The sequence below is a fragment of the Prinia subflava genome, chromosome 4 (assembly GCF_021018805.1).
Source record: "Prinia subflava isolate CZ2003 ecotype Zambia chromosome 4, Cam_Psub_1.2, whole genome shotgun sequence".
Classification (NCBI taxonomy): domain Eukaryota; kingdom Metazoa; phylum Chordata; class Aves; order Passeriformes; family Cisticolidae; genus Prinia; species Prinia subflava.
Window position 1 is genome coordinate 64743477 of NC_086250.1, and position 24118 is coordinate 64767594.

Sequence of the window (24118 nt, forward strand, 5' to 3'; positions counted from 1 at the left end):
TAATTTGCAGAGCTGCTACAAAACCCCCTAACTTTTCCTTTCTCAACAAACTGCATATTATTCTCTTCAGCTGATAAAGTATTGAATACAGACCTCTAGTACATGCAATCATAAACTCACCCATTCTTCTGACTTGAGAGTCCACAAGAACCCTACCTGAATGTACTTGTCTATATGAGATAAGGCAATTAAATAATAAAAAGATGCAAAGATTGCATAATTTCATGTACCATGTTCAGGGATTACAAAGTATTTCTGAAATTTATATTATGTTTTGGTATTGCATAGCACTGTACACCTTACTCTCTCAGAAAATTCCCTTTTGGGACTGAGAACTGTGAAAACCCTCCAATTTCAACAATTAATCTTTGAAGTTTGAAGAGAGTCTAGAGATCAAGATAAATGAATCTGAAATATTGGAAAAATTATTAAACAGGAGCTTTGCCTTAGTTTAAAATGCTTAACTGCTTGAGACTTAAAATCAAGCAAGTAATCTTGAAATGTGTGTGTAGAGCACAGGACTAACTGGTGAAACTTTCACCCAAGGGGAGTCATTGATTTTATGGTTTAGAATCATTTTGTAAAGAGTATAACAGTAAAGCAGGAAGGAGAGGGTCTCTAAGGATCAGATTCTAAGTTGGAGAAAGGGAAGTAAGAGGGGAAAAACACTTACTATTTTTTCTCGCACTGCTTCCACGTGGTCGGTTCCTGGCAAAGGTGCTGTTTGAACAGGAATTCCTTCTTCCTGAGCTTTTCCAGCTTTCAAAACCTCTTGTGAAATCCCAGTTGTCAAATCCTCTTTCTTAACATCTTCTTGCTCCTTAGCCTGCTGTCCCTTATAAGGTGCTTCAACTTCTGCTTTTTGTTCAGTAATACGATCTTTAATCTCAGCTGTAATTTCTTCCTTTTTGTCTTCTGGATGTGGTGTGCTCTTTTCTGGGAGCACAGTTTCTTTATCTTCTTCCAACGTACTTAGGGGTTTCTTTTGGTCTGCAGTTATTGTTGAAGGAATTTTATCTGCTGAAGGTGTCTTTGACAGTTTCCCTCGCTGAAGTTTTGTTTCTTCTTTTTGACCTTCCTCTTGGATTTTATCCACTGACAAAGTTTTCTTAATTTTTTCATGTTGAAGTTTTATATCTTTCTGAATTCCAGGTTGGATTTTATCAACTGAAGCTGCCTTTGGCAATTTGACCTCCTGAAGTTTTGTATCTTCCCTCTGAGCTGCAGGTTGGATTTTGTCAGCTGACAGTGCCTTTGCCATTTTCATCTGCTGGAGTTTTGGATCTTCTTTCTGAGTTCCCTGTAAAATTTTGTCAGCTGAGGGCATCTTTGCCAATTTTGCCTCTTGAAGTTTTGTGTCTTCCTTCTGAACTCCATGCAAAATTTTATCAGCTGAGGATGTTTTTGCCAGCTTTGCTTCTTGAAGTTTTGCATCTTCCTTCTGAACATCATGCAAAACTCTGTCATAGGAGGCTGTCTTTGTCAGTTTTGTTTGCTGAATCCTTGGGTCTTCCTTCTGAGAAGCAGGCTGGATTTTATCAGCTGAGGGTGCCTTGACAAGTTTTCCCTGCCTAGGTTTTGCATCTTCCTTTTGAACTCCTTGCTGGATTTTATCAGCTGACAGTGTTTTTTCCAGTTTCCCCTGCTGAAGTTTTGGAGCTTCCTTCTGAAAGCCGGGCTCTTCCTTCGGCTTTGCCACTGCTGGAGTGGGTGGTGTGGAAGTCTTCTGAGGGGAATGTGAGACAGCAGGCACAGGCCGTTTCTGAGGAGGAGCAGGTGGTTTGGATGTTGGTTGTGAAGGGCCTGTTTTGGGAAGTGGCACCTTGCCCATATCTCCAAGTTGTCCTGACATTGCCCTTTGGGTCTGGCAGTTTAAGCACAGCCATTCCTGTACCTGTAATACAACAAACATGAAGTTACTTATTTGAAAAAGCAACAATAAAATCATACAGTGTTTTCAGCTGGTACAGTTGAATTCTTTCAGTCTGAATGCTGTGCTTACTGATAAGTTACTCCTTTTCTTTCCTGCTCTTGCAGGAAGATGCAAAGGACCATTCCAGAAATGGAGCATATCAGGTTCCAGAAAGCCAAGATGAACAAATATAAAAACGCACTGCAAAAACTAACAGCAACAACATTTTTCCAAAGTATTGATGGCCTATATGTGTAAAGCTTGCTTACATATTTCTAGCATAATGTCTTTCTAAAGCTCATATAATCTATCAAAAAGTCTCTATAATTTTGCAAGTCTGAGAAAAAGGGGACCAACTGGCACTCGAGGCTCTCTGTGTTCCTATTAGGAAATCCCCTCTTGAGGTTTTGTATCTGTACAAATTTATTATGGCTGTAATTCAACAGGAAGATCACCTCTCTGCTCACTTTACTGCTAAATCCCTGCTGCACACTGGCTCCTTTTACTGTTCTTCCCAGAAAAAATCAGAAAAAGGACAAGAGCTTCTGTCTGTGCAAGAGATCTTGTTGCCAGTTGCCTAGCTACTACATGAGAGGAGTAATCACTCTGTTTCCAGTGGGATTTAGTTTATAGTTCCTTTAAAATAGCAAAAGAAAATTTTAAGCACAGAAAGGCATTGAAAGGAAAGAAAAAACCAGACTCTTCTGGATACCAGAACAGTTAATGAAGGTTTGCTTCACTAGTGCAAAATGAGCTTCACTGGTGGATAAGTGGTGTACACTGTACAATAAAATCTATGTTTAAAAATAGCTGATCAGCTATTTTTATAAGTGATATATAAATTACAAGAAACACAGATTATATGACAAAAATCTTAAGTAAGAACAGCTCATTTGGACTATTTTTATGGAAATGCAACTAAGGAGAGGCTACTTAATGTATAAAATCCTCTGACAAATTTATTTACAGGCACAAGCAAAGCAAGAATGCACGCATTACCATTCAGGTCATGAAACAATTGTCTTGTGTATTTATTATTTTACTTTTACAGAAATGACCACACTAGTGAGCATCTTAGTAATTGACACAAAAAAATATTTAACAATAGTACCCAATAATACTGTCCCAATAAATGCAGTTTATCAGCTGAATCAGCCATCTCCCCTAACAGTTCCTGTATCCTTTGCAAATCCAAACTGAATGTAGCTCTGTATCAGACCATTAAACATAATTTAGGCTTAGTTTTCTGTTGCAAAAAGCATTTAAACATAATCCCCCAGGATCTATTATCCTCCTCCTTAGGACTTAAAGTATTCCAGCTACACATCCTTTTTTTGGGGAAGCAGTAATTAATAAATATTTAGTTAATTATTTAATTAACTAATTTAATTAATTTAATTAATTAATAGAACTCATTTTTCTCGCAAATATTTATTTTAGATGGGGTTATCTGGAATTCTTACCATAGTTTCCTCTCTTTTCCTAGAAAACAGTATTGGAAGTCATAAATATGTTGTGTACTGCCTTTTATAAGCTGAAAATAGAAGCAATGCTCCAGGAAACAAATTTGCCCCACAGAAAATCATGATATTATTATTAGAAGTCTGCAATTAACTAAACATACTGCATAATGTTTAGCATTAAAAGACTATTGAAAAAAGATCCAATTTCATAGTAGCTTTCATTGTTTTCTCATAAAGTTTGTGAAGATCAAAATAAAAAAAATTGGCAAAATAATTATCATAGTTATTTTTTTTTAATTTATTTATTGGAGGGTTGAAAAGATTTTACACCCACAAAAAGGGGGCAGATTTTGCTTTATCCATTCAGCCTGAAATATGCTTATTTCCCAATGTAAGCAGAAATAATGCCATTATTATTTGTGCTAATATAGCTTCAGTCAGCACAGGGCATGAGAATAAGACAGTACTTAAACGTATTAACCTTCTCAGAATCTAGCCTTAGCCATCTTAAATTACATAAAAAAGCCTTAGCCATCTTAAATTACATAAAAACATAATGAAGTGTCTTCTTCCATGAAATAATCCATGGTTTAAAAAATTACTGCTATCTAGATACTCTTTACAAACATGTAAATTTATACTTTAAATTCACATGTTCTTTTCACAGTCCCATTTGTTTGTCCTATTTTATTTTTATTTCCTTATATCCATATCCATTTCCTAGGGTCTCTACGTTTGTTTCCTTTCTATCTACGTTTGGTGGCACATCTCCACTTGGCTCCTCTCCTGGCTCTGCAGATTTTGCAGATTCCATCCAGTATCTCTCAGCTGCAGCCTACTCACTGCTCATACACTTGCTCCTTCTCAGATTCATTGTCACTTGCCTTTCCCTCATTTCAATCCTTCCCAGACTCCTTTCTGTGAATGCCTATAAAAGCTTTAGCTACTTTAGTAACAGTATTAATGTTTAAAACCCAAAACAGTTACCCAGTCACTGTTTCCACTGCTTGCTGTCCTTATTTAGTGTACTTTCCCTGGAGTAAATTTCTGCAACTCAAGGACTATGTTTTGTGCTGAGCACGTGGTAGAACTCTTAAAAAGGAAAATAATGACAATTAACATGAGGAAAGGAATTTGATCATTAGCAGGTTGGCTAAATGCCAATTTTGTAAAAAAATGGAACTCCCAGACTTGCCTCTCTGCCATGATGATGGAAGTGATAGTAGGGAAATAACCTGGAATTATCCAGATATCCAATGATTTAATGAACCTTGCCACTGTCCTCTTAGAATTATTCTATATGTGCATCTATTTACCACTTCATTTTTTCAGTGCCTCTGTATAAGCATTGCATATACTACTCCCAAAGCTATGTGTTTCATATAATGGTTTTTCACTATCCTGCAGATATTTGGTCACAAAAGAGCCTACAAAAATCATCTTAGAGCACCAGGCCTCTAGCTCCTGATTCCCTGTCAGAAGGGCTCTTTGTAAAATCAAATTTTGTACCATGAAGTCATATGCCTCAGTCTTAGACTTGTCTTTTCCTCAGTTAACCTCATGCCCTGCATGCAAGCTTTTCCCTAAGGCTATCTCTTCAGTTAGCCTGTCAACCCAAATTTATTAGGGCTTGGGAAATGGACATCATCTTCTTTTAGCAGTCTTCACTAGATAAATCTTCTTATTTCTAATTTTCTAATTCTTCCCACCCTTTGGTTCCTGAATTGGCCGTAGACACTGTGATTGGCACTACAAGTGATATGAGTGTTTTAATACCCTGAATCCACAGCTCCTTGCCCATGCTTTCAGCAACCCTTACAACCCAATATTGCTGGGCAGAACAAAGCAGCTCTGTCACAGTGTTCTTCTCTCTCAGTTTTGTAATACACAAATGTCATTATGAAAAGGGCATACATCTAACATTCATTGTGAATGTCTGTTTTTCAGTCATCAAGCAAGAGCTCTGCCCTGCTTGTTACAGAGTGGGCCTTTCTGCAAACAAAAGGAGTGAAGGAACTCTTGAAAGGCTCAGCTCAGAGTTTCAGGTGTCTGATTCAGGGCCCAGGCTGATACAGAACAGCTGAGAGTCCTCAGCTCAGTTTTATTGAGAAAAAGGCTGCTGAGACTGTATTTTAGAGAAAGCCAGGTGATATAAACAAAACCAAAAAAAAAAAAAACCAAAAAAAAAACCCAAAAAAAAAAAAAAAACAAAAAAAAAACCACCAAAAAAACCCAAAACACAAAAACAAAAAACCAAACTAAAACAAAACAAAAACCAAACCAAACCAAACCAAAAAAAACCCACAAAAAAACCAAAAAAAAAGGAAGAGTAAAACCACAGAGTGTCACAGGGAGGAAAATCCAGGAAACAATATTCTGAACGAAGAGGTACAAAGCCAAAAGGAACATACAGAGAAGTGGATGGTAACAACCCAGCAAGTGCAAAGGTTGGCTAGTATGTTCCAAGGAGGTGGAGAAGTTGATGCTTGCTGACCTGAGAGGTGATTGTCTGGCCAGCACTATCCAAAGGCCTCACTGAGGTGGTGAATATGTTAATATCAACAACTCTTGATTGGCATGTCCCTGCTGTGTGTATTCATCCACAAATTGCTCTGTACATCCTTCTTGCTGTGTCGCTCTGCCTGTGGCAGACATTGCCTGGACAAAATGCAGAGAGGGAAGGCTACATTTCCATCTAGAATGGGAATCCTGGCCTCAGCACTTCTTTGGGATGTGTGATCTACAAATTCCAATCCCACACAAACTGAGCACTAAGATCTCCTACCTCTAGAAGAACTATTCAAATTGCTAGACCTACATATAAAAAAGTTACCACCTATGACGCATAAATTGATAGAGAAACATAAACATTCAGAGCATGACCACAAAATTAGACTGTAGCTGTGGCTGAGGAAAAAAATACAAAAATAAAATACTAAAGTCTCACATTTTCTCAATCCAAACTGTGTTAGGCAGGCAGGAGGTAACTCTCTAAATAAAGCCAGTTTGGCAGAGAGAGGGTTCACAGTGGAGCTTCTATGGCATCCAGAATTAGAAAAAAACACAGAGAGGTTTTTACAGATATAGTGCTTACAGAGGTCACAGTCAATTTTCCAGGCTCATTCTCCTGAATTTACAAATAAATGTTGTCTAAAATGTCACTTAGGAACTTAAATTTATTTTTGGATTCCACCCCAAGTGGAGAAATGATGTGCAAACAAATGCTTAGTCAGATGGCTGATTTTTTGGAGAAAAGGTTAGAAAAACGTGGCTAATTTAACCTAAGGAAATGAATCCCACAAATATGACTTATACAGGAGGAAAGGTATATTGGCTGCAAACCAAATGGATTTTAATTTTCCATGGACAAATTTAGCTTTAAAATTTGAACACCTTCCTTTCCAGTAGTGATTTGAAGTTTGGAGTAGGATACAATAGGAGTGTGGTACAGAGAAACACAGTTAATTTCAATACATGATGTGAATTGCCAGCAAAATCACTCAGTGATTCATGAAATCCTACCAGCTTTAAAAACTGCATTTCTGTAATAGCAATCACGAGCAGAATGCATTATATCATTAGCATTAAATAGATTCACAGAATTTAGCTGACTTTAAACATCAAGGTGTCTTTTGGCCACCAAAGAGAGATCACAGATGTCCTCAAAAACTGGTTCAGATGAATTCAAAGCATTACATTAGGAAAAACAATTATAAAAATCCCTACAGAATGAAAAAGTTTATCAACAAGAGGAGGAAGGGATTACCACTTCATTTTAAGAATGGGGTTTTTAATTTGCTAAAGTTGCAACCAAGATGAGATTGTTATCTGAACAATGCAAAACAAATACCATCTTTTATCTTTTTCTTAGAGTTTCAGTATGTGATTGAGGAAGACTAAGTTATCTGAGCCTGTCATTATTGTTACTAATTGTTATGTCATCACAACTATGAAAGAAAATAAGTTATTTTCAATGACCTTTTCTTCTTCTACACGAAGTGATAAAGAGGAGACTTGTAAATACTGCAGCAGACTACCAGAAATGTACAGAGGAATTGGTGTTTCTCCCATGTCTCAGGAATTATCTGCTCCTTAATTTAATAGGGTTGGGACTGCTGAGTATTTCACTCAGTTATATACAGATGAAATACAGAGTATGACAACACAAATATGACCTACTTCTTCAAATGATGACAATTCTGAAATGGGCATACCCTTACCTTACTTCAAGATACATCTTAGCACCTTCAGAAAAAGCTCAGGTTTTGTGGTTTTTTCAGCAGCTGCTCTGTTGTATGGGAATTTTTATTTTAGCAATTAAATTTAATAGATAATGGGATTTTTATGTGTATAGTGTCTCTGTATACTTTTATTTCCCTTAGTTATTTTGCTGAAATCCCTTCGAGGCTTACAATTATGCTGTCAATGCACAAAAATGTATCCCTAGTGTGTATATACACCATCACAGATGCAAAATAACCAAAACTGTGAAAAAATAACTGCTTTTTTATTGAGGAGGGGCAAACATCACTGTATCTGTTTTTACTCTGGATCTAACTGCACTGCACTGTAATATGTTTGTTGCTTTTTTCATGCATCATTATAACAAGATGGCTAAAAGTTCTCCTTTGTATTGGCTGCAGGGGTGCTGTTGCCCAAAACAAAGGCATGAACCTTCCTCCTCAGTCTTACACAGAGAAATTCCCATCAAGCACTTCAGTACCCCTGGTGACCTCTTCTGTTACCATGAAAAACAAAAGTGAAGGAAAAAACAAAGTGGATATGGGTACCATTCAAAGGCCAACCTTCTGTTTATTAAACATTTAAGATATTTGAATATTGACTTTTACTATCAAGTACACATGAAAATCACCTTTCTGTCCTTACACATCAATGACTATACAATTGTCTTATTAAGTGGTCTAATCTACAAAGTCCATCTCAGAGTGGTTCCTGTATTATTTTGGTATCTCGTTTCACTCACAAAAGCCACTGCAGATAGAGAATTTACTGGCAGGATAAGAAGATAATAGTTACATTCATAAACATATTTCAGTGTATATCTAACAATGAGTCAGATAAAAACATTGCAGTGACTTTCTCTTTCACAAGTTCTTTTAAGGAAATTCCCAATTAGATCACTAAAACAATTTCTGCTGGCTTGCATACGTGACAAATGACCACACTGTTGTGCAACAATGAATTGCAACATATGACCTCTATTAATGCTATTCTTAATTTGCTTTGATAGCATTGCAGTTCATAAAGATTTCTGTAGATCCCATAGACCAAAGAAATATAAGGTTGTGTTAGTAGCTGAAGTAGTAATTTTATGGTAAAAATACAGTTTTATTAAATAGTTATTTTATAAACCAGTTTAGAGCTTTAAAAAATGTTAGGCTATTGTAATCCTTCTTGGCTATATATAGATGTTGAGAAGCCTCACTATGCTCCTTTGTACCCTTTATTACAGCAGCCTCAAAGAACAACTGCTTTCTGTGCCTCCTTGCAGCTGAATCACTATTTCCCACAAACTGATCAGCAGAAGACGTGAGTATTTCCATCCCACCATTGCTATTATTTGTTCTGAACTGACAAAATGTCTAGTGTCACAGATGGCACCAAAATAACAAACAACACCATCCCCTGAAGAGTTTGTGGTCTATTCAATTCTGTGTTCAATGCTGACCTTTTACAGACAGTCCAGAGAAAAAGTCCAGAGAAAATTGTTTTTGTTCAAAAACTAGATCTTAGCTATGAAACTAGGTTCTGTAGCAAAAAGGAGAACTGTTATTTTTATTACATCTCACATTATGCATTTAATTATAAACTACAAATGTAATCTTTCAATCTGAATCTTAATGGATCATACATACAAACACCATAACCATTCTTTGGAAAAACTTTTTATTTTGGGCATCCCCAATAGGAATACAGAGACAACTGATGTACATCATTGCTCTGAAAAGTCATTTTGCATTTTGTTTGCTCTTGCAAATCAGATAATCTTAAAACTAACACGCATGGTTCACCCCAAAAATATGCTTTGCAAAAAACAAAAAATCTCTGCTAAGACACATTGAAATGTGTCTTTTGTCTCTTTTACCTATTAATGTATTAATTTCTTTAATGGAGAGGGATCTGTATGCTTCAAGTGAAATGCTATCAAATGCTATCAACGGAGATGTAAGTACTTAAAGAGTAAAAGGTGATTTTTTTTTGTTGTTGTTGTTTATTCTGTGCTCCATGCAGTCTCATCTAACCTAAATTTTAAGTACTTAGCTCAGGACCTAAAGTCATGACCCTGGCTGCTCAGACTCACTGAGCAGGCTATGGGCTGTTCTCTCCAGATAGGAACAGTGTTGGTGGTCTGACTATTGGATCTATTCCTGATTAGGGAGAGAGCCTGCAGCAAACTGTGCTCCCCATAGAACAGACTTCAAGAATGAATGTGAGATTTGCTCAGAGCCTACACTAAAGTCCAAAGATAAACCTTTCTTAAAACAGTAGCCTGAAAAAAAGACCTAAATCTGTAATCTGATACTTAAATAAGTGGTCTGATATTCAAAAGCTCTAAATACCTGAAGACAGTTCCACTGACTCTTTTCCACTTTTCAGTTCATCTCTTCTACTTGAGTCTTTTTAATCAGAATCCCAGCGTACATATCTGATTTTTCAGTTATTTTTATTTTACATGGCTTTATAATTTCAGTTTATTAGCAATGATTTATGTATAATGTTTGCTTTCAGTGTCATGTGAAAGATATCAGAATCCTTCAGGTGCCTGAAAATGAAGGGGACAGGCAAAGAAACAAGCAGACAAAAAAAATGGGGGATAATTCATGGTCAAGGAAACACACTATTCTCAATGAAGAGAAAACAGAAAGGGAAGGAAGGTTCCTTACCTGGCTTTGGAAAATTAAAATAATTATTAGCTACAGATACAGTAAGAAGTTTGCATGTAACCATTTTCTGATACACTGGCAGCTGCCATGGCAGTAAAGAGATAAAAGAAGTAAACAAAGGAAACAGATATGACATCTGTGCAGAATGACCACGGCTTTGTGTGGTATGGTACACGCTGAGACGCACACAGACCTTCCAGCAGCTTCTTGAGCTCTTCCCAATGGACATTTCCCCTGAACACCCAAAAGGAGGAGGTGAAAGCCATACTGACCTCCCTGCCGTGGGCAGTGTGCAGAGATGTCAGAGCACAGAAATATTCTCTGCCTGGTTTTGCGACACAGGGACAGAATAACACCTTATCATCGGGTGTGGTCATTTTCACTGATAAGAGGCAAATCCCCAAGCCTTGAGTGTTGCCAGGAACGCAAAATCAACGACACGGAGGCAGAGGTCTTCAGTGAAAAGCTGCTCCCCACCAAAAAAGGGGCCAGCCTGTTTATTTCTTTTCCTTTTATAATTTTATGGGTCTGGTAGCAGATTGGCTTCTGGGGTTACTACCCCTTCACCCCACTGGCCAGACCAGCTGTCAACCAACGTTGTTTTCAGGCTGGAAATATGTAAGCAAAGGACAGTGAACAAAAACAAGAAAGGTTGTTTATGTTCCAAAGTGTGAGAAAGTGAAAAACTGACCCTTAATATCACAACAGTAGCTAAAGAACTCACTCCATCTTACAAGCAAGTAGAAGGCTTTGAAAAAATCTCAGAAAAACCAGGGCAACACCTTGAGGCAAGGCAGGGCAAAGTCTAGGGAAAGGCAAGGGGAGAGATGAGGTGCAGGTGCAAAAGGGAAAAAAAAACCAACCTTTTTAACCTCTTGGGTTTATCCTCCTTTGAGGCTGCTGCTGATCAGCTCTCAGGAGATTGTGGTGACACGTCTTAAGCGACAATTGTCCTTTCTGTATGTCCTGCTCATTGTTTTGACCTTGCACTTTCCAGCCTACAATTTTGCTTTTGTGCCACCACACAACAGAAAATTTTGGAAATACTGTCTTAAAAAGGAATATGCCATTTAACCAGCAAGAAAATCCTGTCAAAAACTGTAACTCAAAAACAGTGAGCATGCTGCGTTCTCCTGTAGCTTGGAAAATATGTACAAGAAGAATTAAAAATAAAATACTTTTCTTGAGAAATTTCAGACCAATATTCATTTAAAATTCCTCTCAATATTTTGTACAGAAACATGAGTGCAATATGCTTAAAAGTGTAACATATTGTATGACTTAAAGCAGATGTTTTCTTGGTGTTCAATGTGCAAATAAATCCCATATACTCCAGCAATCACACATAATAAGCTTGAGTTTTCTTTCAAGAGACACCATAAAATTATGCAAAGAAAATACCAAATAATCTAAACCCATGTAAATCTGCCCAAACAAAAAGTATTGCTAACTCTCAACATAAATATTAAATATAAAAGGAAAAGACAGTCCTTAACTGCCAGAAAAAAAAAAGCAAAAAACCCCAGCTCTGCGAAATCCAGGGATTCAGGGATTTTATTTTTCTGTCTCGTTAGTGTCAATAAATCAATTAGTCACAGCTCCTTGGAAGTAAGGGCAAGGCCCCAAAACACTGAACTATAGTAGGAGTACTCCATTTCCCAGTTGACTTGCAATGCAAGTAATAGACACATTATGCTTGACAATTATTAGTTTTATCCTTCTAATATTAAATTTTTCATGTCTCAAAATACACACAGTACTACAAAGTGGAAAAAATCCTACACAGACACAGAAAAAAGAAGTGCCTCCAAAATAACCTCCTTTCATTCCCTAGTTACACTTTCATTTATTTTTTGCTATCTTCAGAAGGAAAAATAATCCTCTCAAATCAACTAGTAAGTTCAGGTCTTATACTAATTACACAATTACTTATATAGTTTAGCTCATTCAGAATTTCTCTTTGAAAAGAAGACAAAGGATCTCTCCATACATCTTCAAAAATATTTCATGGAAGGGTAAATCCATGATTTTACACTCATATATGCATGAATGATAAATAGAAAGACATCCACACACATACAGAAGTATGCAGCACACAAACAAACTTATTATATTCATAGGCTTTATGTCCAGAAGTGACCCTTGTTTTCAACAGATTTGATTCTTTAATGCCAAAATCCTTTTAGTTTCACAAAGAGTTTTCTATTCTTAATCTTTCAGCATTTCTTGAAAAGATATCCCAATTTATGGGGGAAACTTCCCTAGCTTCAAAGATTATTGTTCCAATAATTTCTCTGTCCATTGAAATGTTTTACATGTGAAATCTTAGATGGCATTAAAATGCGAAAAAAAATCCTAAAGAAAATAAGATTTTTAATTATATTTTTAAAAAATCCTATTAAAATTTAAAATATAATCTCTAAAGGAAGTAATGCAAGAAAAGATGCCTGTGATACACCTTTCCCACACCATGTAGCTGAACTGTAAATGGGTGTTATATTCAAAGTCCCTTTTGGCAAAAAGTATCACAGTTGCTTTGTCATGACAATAGTTTTTGGTTTAAACTACATAACACTCTACAATTATAATGCTAAAAATATAATAAATACGGCTCTACTGTGAAATAACACATTTTATATTTATATTTATTGTATTCTTATTCTTTTATTCTTGTTCTTATTCCTACACATAATGTATTCATACTTAATAGTTCTGTACCTTATGTCAGGTTTGACAAACCTTATTCTTGTGGTTAATATTTGTATCATTCTTACAATGACAACAGAAACTGCATGGAACTTAACTTTTATCTGAAAGCATGGCCTGTATTGAACCATCTTTCAAAAGAGTATTTGATGCTAAAGAGTCCTTAGTAAAACTTTTAGATAATTTGAAAATTGTTAAAGAGTTTTAGAAATATTTTTAAATACTTTTACTATAAAGTGCTACTGGGTTAAGAAGTTAACTGCTCTTTTTACTCTGTCATTTCAGAAGCACACAGTTCTCCTACTTTACTTCTAAACCCAAAATATTAAAATCTGTCACAAAAATAAATGAAAATTTTAATTCTCCAAACCTTGGAATGAATTCTATATTTTTATCCCTTACTAAAAAACTCCAAATGGCAGCAAATAACCCTTAACATAAATAGCAAATAAACAAATAAGACCAACATTCATTTGAAGTTTTATGTTGTCAAATGTGTTGTTGTTATTCAAAATAGACTGATCTTATTTTCTCATTAAAAGTCAATTTTCAAGTCTTAATCAATTTTGAAGCATTTGCTCAGTCTTTGAAACACTCTTTTAAAGAACCTGTTTACATCATAAATAACATGATCTAACCCTCAGTCTTCCAGGATGAGTGATACTAATGTCAGCTTCTAATTAATTTAATTGTATGTTCTCTTATAAGTTAAGAACAAACATCTGGAGACAAAACTGACAAAGAAATCAATAGCTCTCAGTGGTTTGATGTAAAGTGAAAAGCAAAAAACCCAAAAAACACAAAATGAAAAAACTCTCCAAAAAACCCACCCCAAAACCCAAAAAATTCCTCCTTATCTTTGTTCTCTAGGTTGTGAAAGCCCACACATGGCCAAAAAAATCCTGATAATTAAAGTGAAGCCAGGGTCTCACCCAGGGAGCACCTGCACTTTTCTGTGTAACAATCCTAAGCAAAAATGTTACAACCACTTTTATTGTTCTTTTATTCTTCTTCAGAGACAGATCCACAGTTTTCTGCTACTTACAAGCTCTCCACTCACCTCAGGATACTGCTATAAGGAATAGTCTAAAACTAATGAAAGAGCATTTAAAAAAAAAAAAAGGGTCCCAAAACAAAACAGTGGGATAGATTTTGTTGGTGAACTCTAAATCTCCTTATTTTCCTAAAATTACAAGAATTTCCACTAAAGCAAACCCGGAAAGAATGAAGAAAACCGAACCAACAAACCAATCAACCAAACCCTCCCAAACCAACAACAACAAAAATAAAACCCCAAAACAAAGCAAAAATCCACAACAGCATTCTGGTAAAACTGTTCAAAAAATTTTTTTTAGTTCTTAGTTTTGTGGCCCCTGAACAATTTAGCAACTACATTTTCACCTTAGTTCATAATTTATAGAACCTGGTCTTTTTTTTTTTTTTTTTTCTTCTAATGAAAGATCTCTTTAGAATAGAAACTAACTCATAGTTTTATGAAACTGTATAGCTTAAATTAGGAATTTTCATTTACATTCTATTTTTTTAGTCATATATACCATTTAAGGCATTTGAAAAAATAAGAAAAAACTTTTAGTAAAATATGCATCTAAAAAAAAAGCAAAAAAAAATTAAATTCTACCATCATTTGACAGAAATTTTAAATAAGCTCAGAAAGCAAGAGCCTTTGTCAACATGGGTTTTGGAGAGCTGAAGATAGAAAAGTATGGAGAGGGTATTACAGAGATCATAACTCCAGATGTACGGCACAGAGAATTCAAATTGCATCCTAAAGCACAACAGAAATTATCATCTCTTTATTATAGTCCATGTAATCAATTCCCAAGCTTTGGACACCAGAATAATACACAGTCTGCTTGTAAAATGAACCATTTATGGAGCTCTCTTTAAAAACATCTCTAAGCAATGAAGTGGAAAGTTCACATCTGTCTTCAAGGGCAGATCTGGAAGCAGTTTCCAGTGTGCAGAAGTAAATTCTTATGTACATCAAAAAGCAGTGAAAATTATGTCCTGTATTTAATATAAACCAAATACTTTAGAATTTTTTTTCTTTAAAGATAGCACTTAGATACAATAATTTTCATTATCCTGCAAAAACAATTAAGTAGAATTTTTCTGAAAAAACTTGAGTTTCTACTGCTGTGTTTTCAGATATGATGTAGTATAAATTTAGAATTGTGTAAGCCAATTAAATGAAATATTTGCAACATAAAAGTGTTTAAATTACGCTGGTATCTGAAAAAAAAAAAAAAGAAGTTCAAATATAAGTTCAGCTGACAGTTCATTCCATAGTGATGTTTGTGAAGTGAAATCATACCCGAAATGCTTACCTAGATTCATAAAATTTGCCATCTTAAGTTTTTGTAAGAGACCTTCTTGTTGATTGAACATTTACATCTGTAACCAATCTGACAGATTCATTTTACCTTGCTTCATTCATTTATTAAGATTTTGCTTCAATCTCCCTGATCATGCTACATTGGCTCTTAGAAAAAACATTATCCCTTAATGCTTCATTAGCTACTTCTCCATCATAGTTAAAAATGTCCATTAGAACTATAATGTATTATAGTAAGTGTGTAGGTCACTCAGATAGTACCAGCTCTTTTCAGTTCTCTCTTTCTAATACAGTATTTGCCCAATAAATTCTTCATGGGACATTGGATCGTACAGAACTAATTTGTAGATGGTGCATAATATTGCCAAAACTTTCCCTACAAATGACTTATGGGAATAGCATTGCTGCCAATAATCATTAATGAATTTAATTGACAATGTTGATCGTGGAAGTAGGAAAACAAAGCCATATCTGCAACAAAAATGAGTATTTTATGACAAAAGTTCATCTGGGAAATTGTAGAATAAACTGTGCTAAACACATGAAGACAGAGAAGTAAGCCTGGTTTAGTCTGGTTTTACATAAAAGCACTCCCTGAATTAAATCAACAAACCACATGAACTAATTTAAAAAGCAGACGCACAAATAAAAGTAGGAAATGGTTTAAGAGTTAAAAAAAAAAATGGAAAAAACCCAGAAAAAGTCAATAATTACAAAAGTTGTTGAAAACAGACTGTACCACAGTGCAAGGCCTGAATGCTCACAAACAGGCATCACAAAAAGGAAACCCAGCTGCTGGAGGAAGAAGAACAGCAAAACCCAGAGGACTCGGGGGGCTACAAGTTTGCAAAAACCACATTTTACTCTCATTCCATCAATAATGATACTTCTCAGAAAAAAAAGATGATTTAAAAGAGAGGAAATGAGTGCCGCTCTATTTATCATGGTTTGGTAACCACTTAGTGTTACATAACAGCAGCAAGTATGGTAAAAACACACTTAAATAAAAATGCTCCTCTGCAGGACTGGCTAATATGCCTTTAGAGCTTCCTCTCTAAAACCTGATGAACTCTCTAGGACATTGTATGTTGGGTAGTTTGATTTGAAAAACATGTCATTGCTGATCTATTGTAAAAGGATTCCACCTGCTAAAGCAGGGAATTAAAAATTATCATGGAATCACAGGAGCCCAAAAAAAAAATTTTAAGAGCTTATTTTTAATATGAATCTGTTTTAATCAGTATGTCAGAAAAGGAAACCTTTTTGTCAAAGGAACTATCCAGAACATATATGCTTGATACAGTCTTTTGTGCCACCAATTAGGAAATTAATTGGTGGCACAAAACCTTATTAACTCACCAAGTTTCCAGAATTTCTGGAGGTAAGAAAATACGTCTTAATAAAAAGACTATAAATAAATAAAAGACATAAATGAAGTTCTAGAAATTATTAAAAGTCATATTAAACATAATGCAGCATTTCTGACTCAAGCTACTTTTCCTAAATCCCACTCAATAATGTGAATGCAGTTTATATTTGCTGCCCCAACCACCCACAACCCTCCTAGGGCTGACCCAGATTGATTCTATTTGGTTTCAACTCTCCTTGCTTAGCTGGGAAGTGTCATAATCTTACATTTTTTTTTACAATGATGAAAGGCATCAAATATTTCTAAAATGTCATGTGAAAAAACTGCACGACCACATTACATTTTTATAATCTGTGCGTATTTTTAATGAGGCACTTAGAAACAGCTAAGGGAACAAAAAAGACAGTCTAGAATGAACAGACTAAGAGAACTTGGAAAATGCCATTTGAGGGCAACAGAAAGATCACATTTTAGGAAGCTCAGAGAAGTGGTACATATTTTGTGCTGCATTCTGTTCCCATTACAGCTTGATGATTTTCACAAAAAAAAATTTAGTTTGTGATATTTTTTTGTTTGCATTAAAATCTATGTGACAATAAGGCATTATGAATATGCCATTTTCTATCCCTTTTACAATCATTTTTACAAGAATAAATTGTACCAGCATTAATGGCTGACAGTTTATCACTCTGAGTACAGATCCACTAGATAGGTAGCAGTATCTGATTTTAATCTCACATTTGCCTGATGAGATTTACAAGTGTCCTCAGTAAAGCTGAGACCTTTGCCAATTTATGCAAATGTCATGTCAGATATAAGTAAACATGAGGCTAATCCCCAGAGTTCAGCTGCAAAAAAAACCCAGCTAATCTGGTGCCACAACATGTGAGGTGCAAACAAATATTTATCTCTCTTTTCTTTAGTTTTTCTGTCTGATTTAGGCTATTTATTATAGCATCAGTTTCTACAGACCAGTATTGTGTATTCTAAAATATTATTCCTTTTTCAGACTCCACCATTCTTTCTTCTGTTTTACACAATGATGACAAGCTGCATTTAGACAGTTGGCCCGTTTCAGGATGTCAGAGTCCTGCTCAGACTTTAATTCACAATGCTCATAAGAAAAAGAACCATTACAGCATTCTGTGGTATAGTAAAGTGTATTTGGAGAAGTTATGATTTATTTTAGACTGCTTAGTGAACCAGACACAAGCCCAGCAACTGATCTTTGGTTTAGTGTCTGTATTTCCTTTTACTCTGTGCTCACATTAATTTTGATGAAATTAAATTTTATATTTGTAGAAAAGGAAATGTCCCAGAAGTTTGATCATAAATGTTATGAACTCCTGATTTCTAGGGTATTCCAGAAAAGTGGCAGAAAAAAATGTATAGATCGTTTCTCATCTATGAATGGGACTCCTTCTAAGGCCTTTTTCAAGTTCTACATGGGGACAATGTGATCATTCTCAGTATCAGGGTTTTAGAAAGAATTTGCACAAACTCCAGTTAGCTTTCTAAAAATGTTGTAATACAACGATTATTTCCCCCCTAAAAGATTTCTGAATGATAAACTCTCTCCAGTCCTGATGTGACAAAGAGCATTTGTTGACTTACACAACACACATCTAGAAGAGATGCACAGTGCTCACTGTTGTTGTTACCATTCAAAATTGGTAATGTTCTTCAATGCACACCAATAATTGCAATTGGAAAAAAAAATGCTAATAAATCCAACAGGTAACTTGAGATTTTGTGTTTCCCATAGAACACTTCTGAACTGTTTAAGATTCATTGTGATTTAAGGCAAGTCTGTCGAAGTTCATCCTAAACAGACAAATTAAGATATAAAATGTTTCTAGAGATAATCAAAATTTACCTATGCCAGAACCCGGGAAAAAAATTAGATTATTTGAACTGCAGAAGGATTAATTATTCCTTGAATATAGAAGACATCAAATAAGTTCATCATATCTGTTCAGCCCACAGTGGCTAAAGAGAATATTTGACATGCTTTTTGTGTTTGTTTACCTACAAATTTAAAGTTTCTAGGTGTGTAGTCTAGCGGTATTCACCACCTAACTTTGACAGAAAAATAAAATATTCTAATTTAGTATCTGCACTCACCATAATCTTAATTTGAATCGACTCAATTTTATAAATAGTTAATTTGGCAGATCACACTTTAGTACTTAATAAAAAAGATGATGGTAAAAAGAATTTGAAAGTGCTAGAAAGACAACTTTTGAAGGCTGCTCAGCCTCTCTTCTGGAAAATAAAAAAAAAGAACAAAGAAGCACAGAACTGTAAATCTATCTCCCCATCTTCATTGTACAAACACCTGAGATAAAAGAGAACAGGTGTCAATGGGACATTAATCTTACCTGACTTGAAATACCTGACAATATACCTGAGCTAGGGTATGAAAAGAAGCATGCTTCTCATGAACACAAGTCATTGTCTTGTTTATCTGTCTTAAAATTTAATACAACACAGGCCTAAAACATCTTAGGAGAGAAAATTGGATGTTAAATCTGTACCCTGCTTAGTCATTACAGCCTTTCCTCTCAAGGTAGAAGTCATGCTGCTTTGAGCCATCAGTCTCCCTAATGGGCAGGGCCCCATGGCCACATCTTGAAACAAATGGGTCGATGTTTATTCTCCAAAACTGAGTTCAAGTGGCACAGCAGAGCTCCTGTCTGTAAGTCTTCCCAAGCCCTTTCCCCTAAAAGCAAGTTAGGCCAAACCAGAATGACTCCATCCAGACTGGCTGTGGTGGCATTTTGCAAGCTATTATGCAAATTATGACCCTCAACTGACCTGTATTATTATAAGTTGTTGTGTGCTAAAAACATTCCAGGAAACAAGCTGATCAACAGTACAAGCAGTTTCAGTCTATAAGTTGTTCCACAACTTGTGATTAGTTTACAAATAATTTATATTGCTTATGGTATAATTATATCCATTGTGTTGGGCAAGAACATAATTTTAATACACCAGAAATACTTTTTTTATTGCACTATTCCATTAAATATTTCAATGTATTCAGCAGAAATCTGTTTTAAAAGAGACTAAAGGGAATTGTTATATCTGACCAGCTTAAGCATTGTAGCTGAAAATGAGAACAGACAGATTCTTCTTTCTAACTAAGAATAGAGTTTAATTCTGAATGAACACTCTGAATGAATTTACTCATGTTTAATTTGATACAAATTAATGATAACCTCTAAAATAGCATAGTATAGGTTATTTGCATTACATATCAACTCTTAAAAGAGTCTAGTTTCGTCATTACTACAATTTGAAAATTGGTACTTAATTGTAAATTCTTATACTTCCATATCGTTCAGTTCTGTTTAATTCAGCAATTTACTCTTATGAACAACATTTGCAAACAATTGATTTTCTGTCTGTGAGAGTTTTTCCATGAGTCTCTGATTCCATTTTTATGCAAGAGCTGTAAGTGAGAATCTTAATAATGAGTTTTATTAGGTTCATTATTTTAAACTTCTGTACTGAAAAGGATCAGAATGTTGCAATTGGATCTTACTGTAATAACCACTATTTGAAATCAGGATTCAGATTGTGTGGACTTAGTCTGTCTCTAGCATATGTAAATTTAAACTACATTCAGGAATATAAGAACATTATGAGAGAAGTAGCAAATATAAAAGACAAACCATGTTGCTTAGTTGCTTAGTTTAGCTCTCTAATACATGATAGTATAGAAGAAATTCTAGACTTAACTTGCACAATTAGAGTTTCTATTAGAAATTCTTCTGTTGAGGAAAAAACCCCAGAACAATCCGTACCAATCAGACAATCCGCCCCCTTCCGCCACCCACCCAACAAACAAACAAAAAGTCCACAACCAAAACCAACCCACAATGAAGAAAAATAAAGACGATAAACTTGGCTACCTGCCTGAATAAATATACAAGAGGTAGAGGAAGTCTTCAGTAATACCTACACATAATTTGGAAACTCTGTGATTGAACACTTGATAGTGTCAAGAACTGTACATGAGAGCCTTAAAAGCAGGGGGAAAATATGGAGCTAAACAAGTAAATCAAAAATTACTTAATTTCCAATTACAGTATTATTTTTTAATTTATTTTTCCATTTTCTATTGATTCATTTTATTATCTCAAATTATCTTGAAAAATTAAGGCAACAATATTTTCCAATCTCATTTTCAGAAGCATTCATATATTATTGCAAGTCCACAACCCTTCAATCTCAGAACATACCTGTAGCATAGGCCATTTCTCTAGACAAAAATTTTATTCTATTTTATTTTTATTCACTCATCTAGGATAGCAACCTTTTTGGCAACATGCTGTTTTGTCAGGTTAGCCATGGCTCATTGAGATGAAGTTCACTGAGAAGTTCAGAGGTCACTGAAGAGCAGAGAGTCAAACATATCTTTTAACAGAATTGATTCTGACTGAAGGTAGAATTCAAATCAGCTTTACAAGTATACTCAGAGACACACAAGCAACACAAGCTTGTATTTTATGTGGCTTAACAAGAGATATAACTACGGTCATAAGTCATACTAAAAAAACAAGTTAAAAATTATAATAAAAATGGACAATTTACTATTCCACATTATCCTGTTCCTTTGTAGAGTATACCTTTTAGAGTATATCACTATTTTTTTCTAAACAGAACAATAAATGCTGAAAACATTTGATTATTTACCCTTGTTAATCTATCTGCAAACAACAGTGTGAATGTACAATTCCCATTACAAATCAGAGCTAAACTAGTATATTCTTATAGCACAAACCCAGCAGAATCCAGTAACACTCACAGCATTCATAATCAAAGGTGTGTCAGGATGAATAGAAAGTGTGATTAGGCTTCTTTGAAAACAGTTTGCACAGTGCAGTGTCTTACTGAGAGAGAACACTGAGTTTTTTACGTCTGACCTGCCACAAAATGCAATTTCCCAGTAAGTCATAGGAACAGAACATTTAGCATCAACAGGAAACACTCCACAGATATAATGGGATTCTAGGGAGAGATTAAGGTTTAGCTTCTCCTTTGTTATTGCTCAGACAAGTTAAGGTTTTGCCTTTTTTACGCCGATAGAAAGTGACAGGAGCAGGAATTCACTGTTTTAGCCATCTGCTTATATGCTGTTAATTAAGCCTGAAGAGTCATTCATTTCTATTTCTTGCTGCTGAGATAGGGTCAGAGGAAGTCACTTCAGACAACAGAAATTTCTTCTTCACTTCTACAAGAGGTAAATTAAATCCAAGGTTTCTTTGAGGTGCACCAGGACAGGAATCACTGCTCTATTCCTGCCCAGGGCTCCGTGACACGTTCCCACCTGAATCATTTAACTGTTATATCATAAAATGTTTACTCATTGACATGAACAGTATTCCAAATGGGTAAAAAAAGGAATATGATAAACCTGTCTCTGGTTCCTAAGGTCTGAAAGAGACAAACAGTCTGTGTGATACATTTTTAATAAATAATTCTGTCAGCATTTGCTCTAAATGATCAAGAAATGAGTCCATATTAATGCAGCCTTAGATAGCAAAGATCAACACTCACTTTTTGAATGCAATTAGCGTTTTTAAACTCATTTTTACAATGTTAATTATATATGAATATATAATCCTAAAAAAATTAAATGAATATACCCCAGATTTTGTAATTTGAGAATAAACCTTGAATCAGGTAGAGATTAAATAGGAAACTGTCTCTTCTAAAGCATTCCAGAATATCTAATCTGGGCATATTTTATAAAAGTCTTGAGATTAAGGTAGTAAAGTCTTTTTGTCCAATTTCAAATAAATCTTTCTGCAATGTTTTTGTCATGTCTAAAGTTTGCAATCTTTTGTTCCCATGATGTATTTTTTATAATTATTGCCCAACTTTAATCCTACTTTCTTGTTTAGCCAGCATTTGGAAAATATTAACTCACTTCCACTCTAGAGAATTTATTTGATGTTTATTTAAGCATTTGATTTAATCCAGCAACATTTCCATAAAGTCTTCAGACAGTCACTCTCAATGACATGCACAGAAAGGAGGAAGAAGAAAACAGTGAGAGGAAAAGATAAGTGCACTAAGAACTTCCATTTCCAGAAGGGTGTTATGAAAGGCACTGACTAATCTTATGTGTCTGAAGTGACAGCCAATGTGCAAAGAAATGATTACTTAATGCTGATAGAAACTGTCAACCAACAGGACACTTAAGGAATATTTTTGTGGTGCTCAGAGATTAACTGACAAACTGCTGCGTAGGGATGGGAAATGTGTACGTTCATGTAAAGAAACAGCTTTTTTATGGTGTTGAAACACCATTTTGAGTGAATCTTTTTGGGGAAAATACTTCAAAATAAATAATGACAATGTAATTTCTTCATATTGCCAGAGTGTGAAAGAGTCACATATGTAGAAGTGCTAGACACCACCTTCTACTAAGAAGTCTTTTCACTTAAAAATATGCATTAACATTCTAAAACACAAAAAAAGAGCTGGAAGGTATGAGCCAGTATCTACAGAAGACCTGTGCCTTCTGTATTGCAAACAAGCAAGCAAAGAATGATACTCCAACATGCTTGGAATGGTATTAGGTACTTATGTTTAGTCACCTCAATCCTAGTTTGAGTTCATGTTATCAAGAGCTCACATTAGAGTATATTCTTAGTGGTACCCCTCTAGGATACCCAAGTCCCTCTCTAGGCTCCATCAGGTGGTTTGACTGGATCTTCGCTTGCTCTAATAGGAGGATGGATACCTATTAGTAGTCAACTACTTTTTAGAGATAGTATTCTTTATCTGAATCCCATCCAGTCTCAGTGAGCACCAGAAACACAAGAACTCAGAATCTGATATGTAATCCTTGCCATTTCTTCACTGAACTTTGTATTAAAAATGTACATATGCTATAGTACAAGTTGTGACTTCAAATTCTTTTTAAGATATTAAATGAAAATCTTAATAATGCTGAGTTTAATGGTTCAAATATAATTCAAAATAAGAATGAACAGACCCCAGCAATGATCCTACAATGACATAAAATAAGTGAATAGAAAATAAGATCTAAAATGCAGTCTCACAGGTCTTATTATTCTTTGGTGCATAAAGTAGTTACATTTCCACTTCAACTTCTGTTTGTGATGCAGTTGTGAAAAACTTGTTAGAAACATCCCAAGTAATAGAAGAAAACTCCTATAAGTATTTATATACAAGGATTCACACACATCAGTGAACACAATCATGATATGGTGCTTAATGAAGAAGCTCTCATTAGCTAAGCTCATGTAACTACCAGCACATGCACTTTCAGCCCTCTGCAGTACAAATTAAAACACAGTGTTCCCTGTGATTACACTACTTCTACCAATGTTTAGCCAAATGTATTTTAATACAAAGTAAGGATAAGCT

The 24118-nt window shown here is 35.1% G+C and overlaps 1 protein-coding gene across 1 annotated transcript in view; it reads right to left on the reverse strand.

Moving 5' to 3' along the window:
• The window catches only part of PCLO (piccolo presynaptic cytomatrix protein), a 318813-nt gene that overhangs the window by 174467 nt on the left and 120228 nt on the right, over nt 1–24118 (reverse strand). Inside the window, exons 4-5 of the mRNA XM_063396987.1 lie at nt 1468–1894; nt 674–1392 (exon numbers count right to left, since the gene is read on the reverse strand). Coding sequence (XP_063253057.1) covers nt 674–1392; nt 1468–1894 — 1146 coding nt within the window. The remainder of the gene's footprint in view (nt 1–673; nt 1393–1467; nt 1895–24118) is intronic.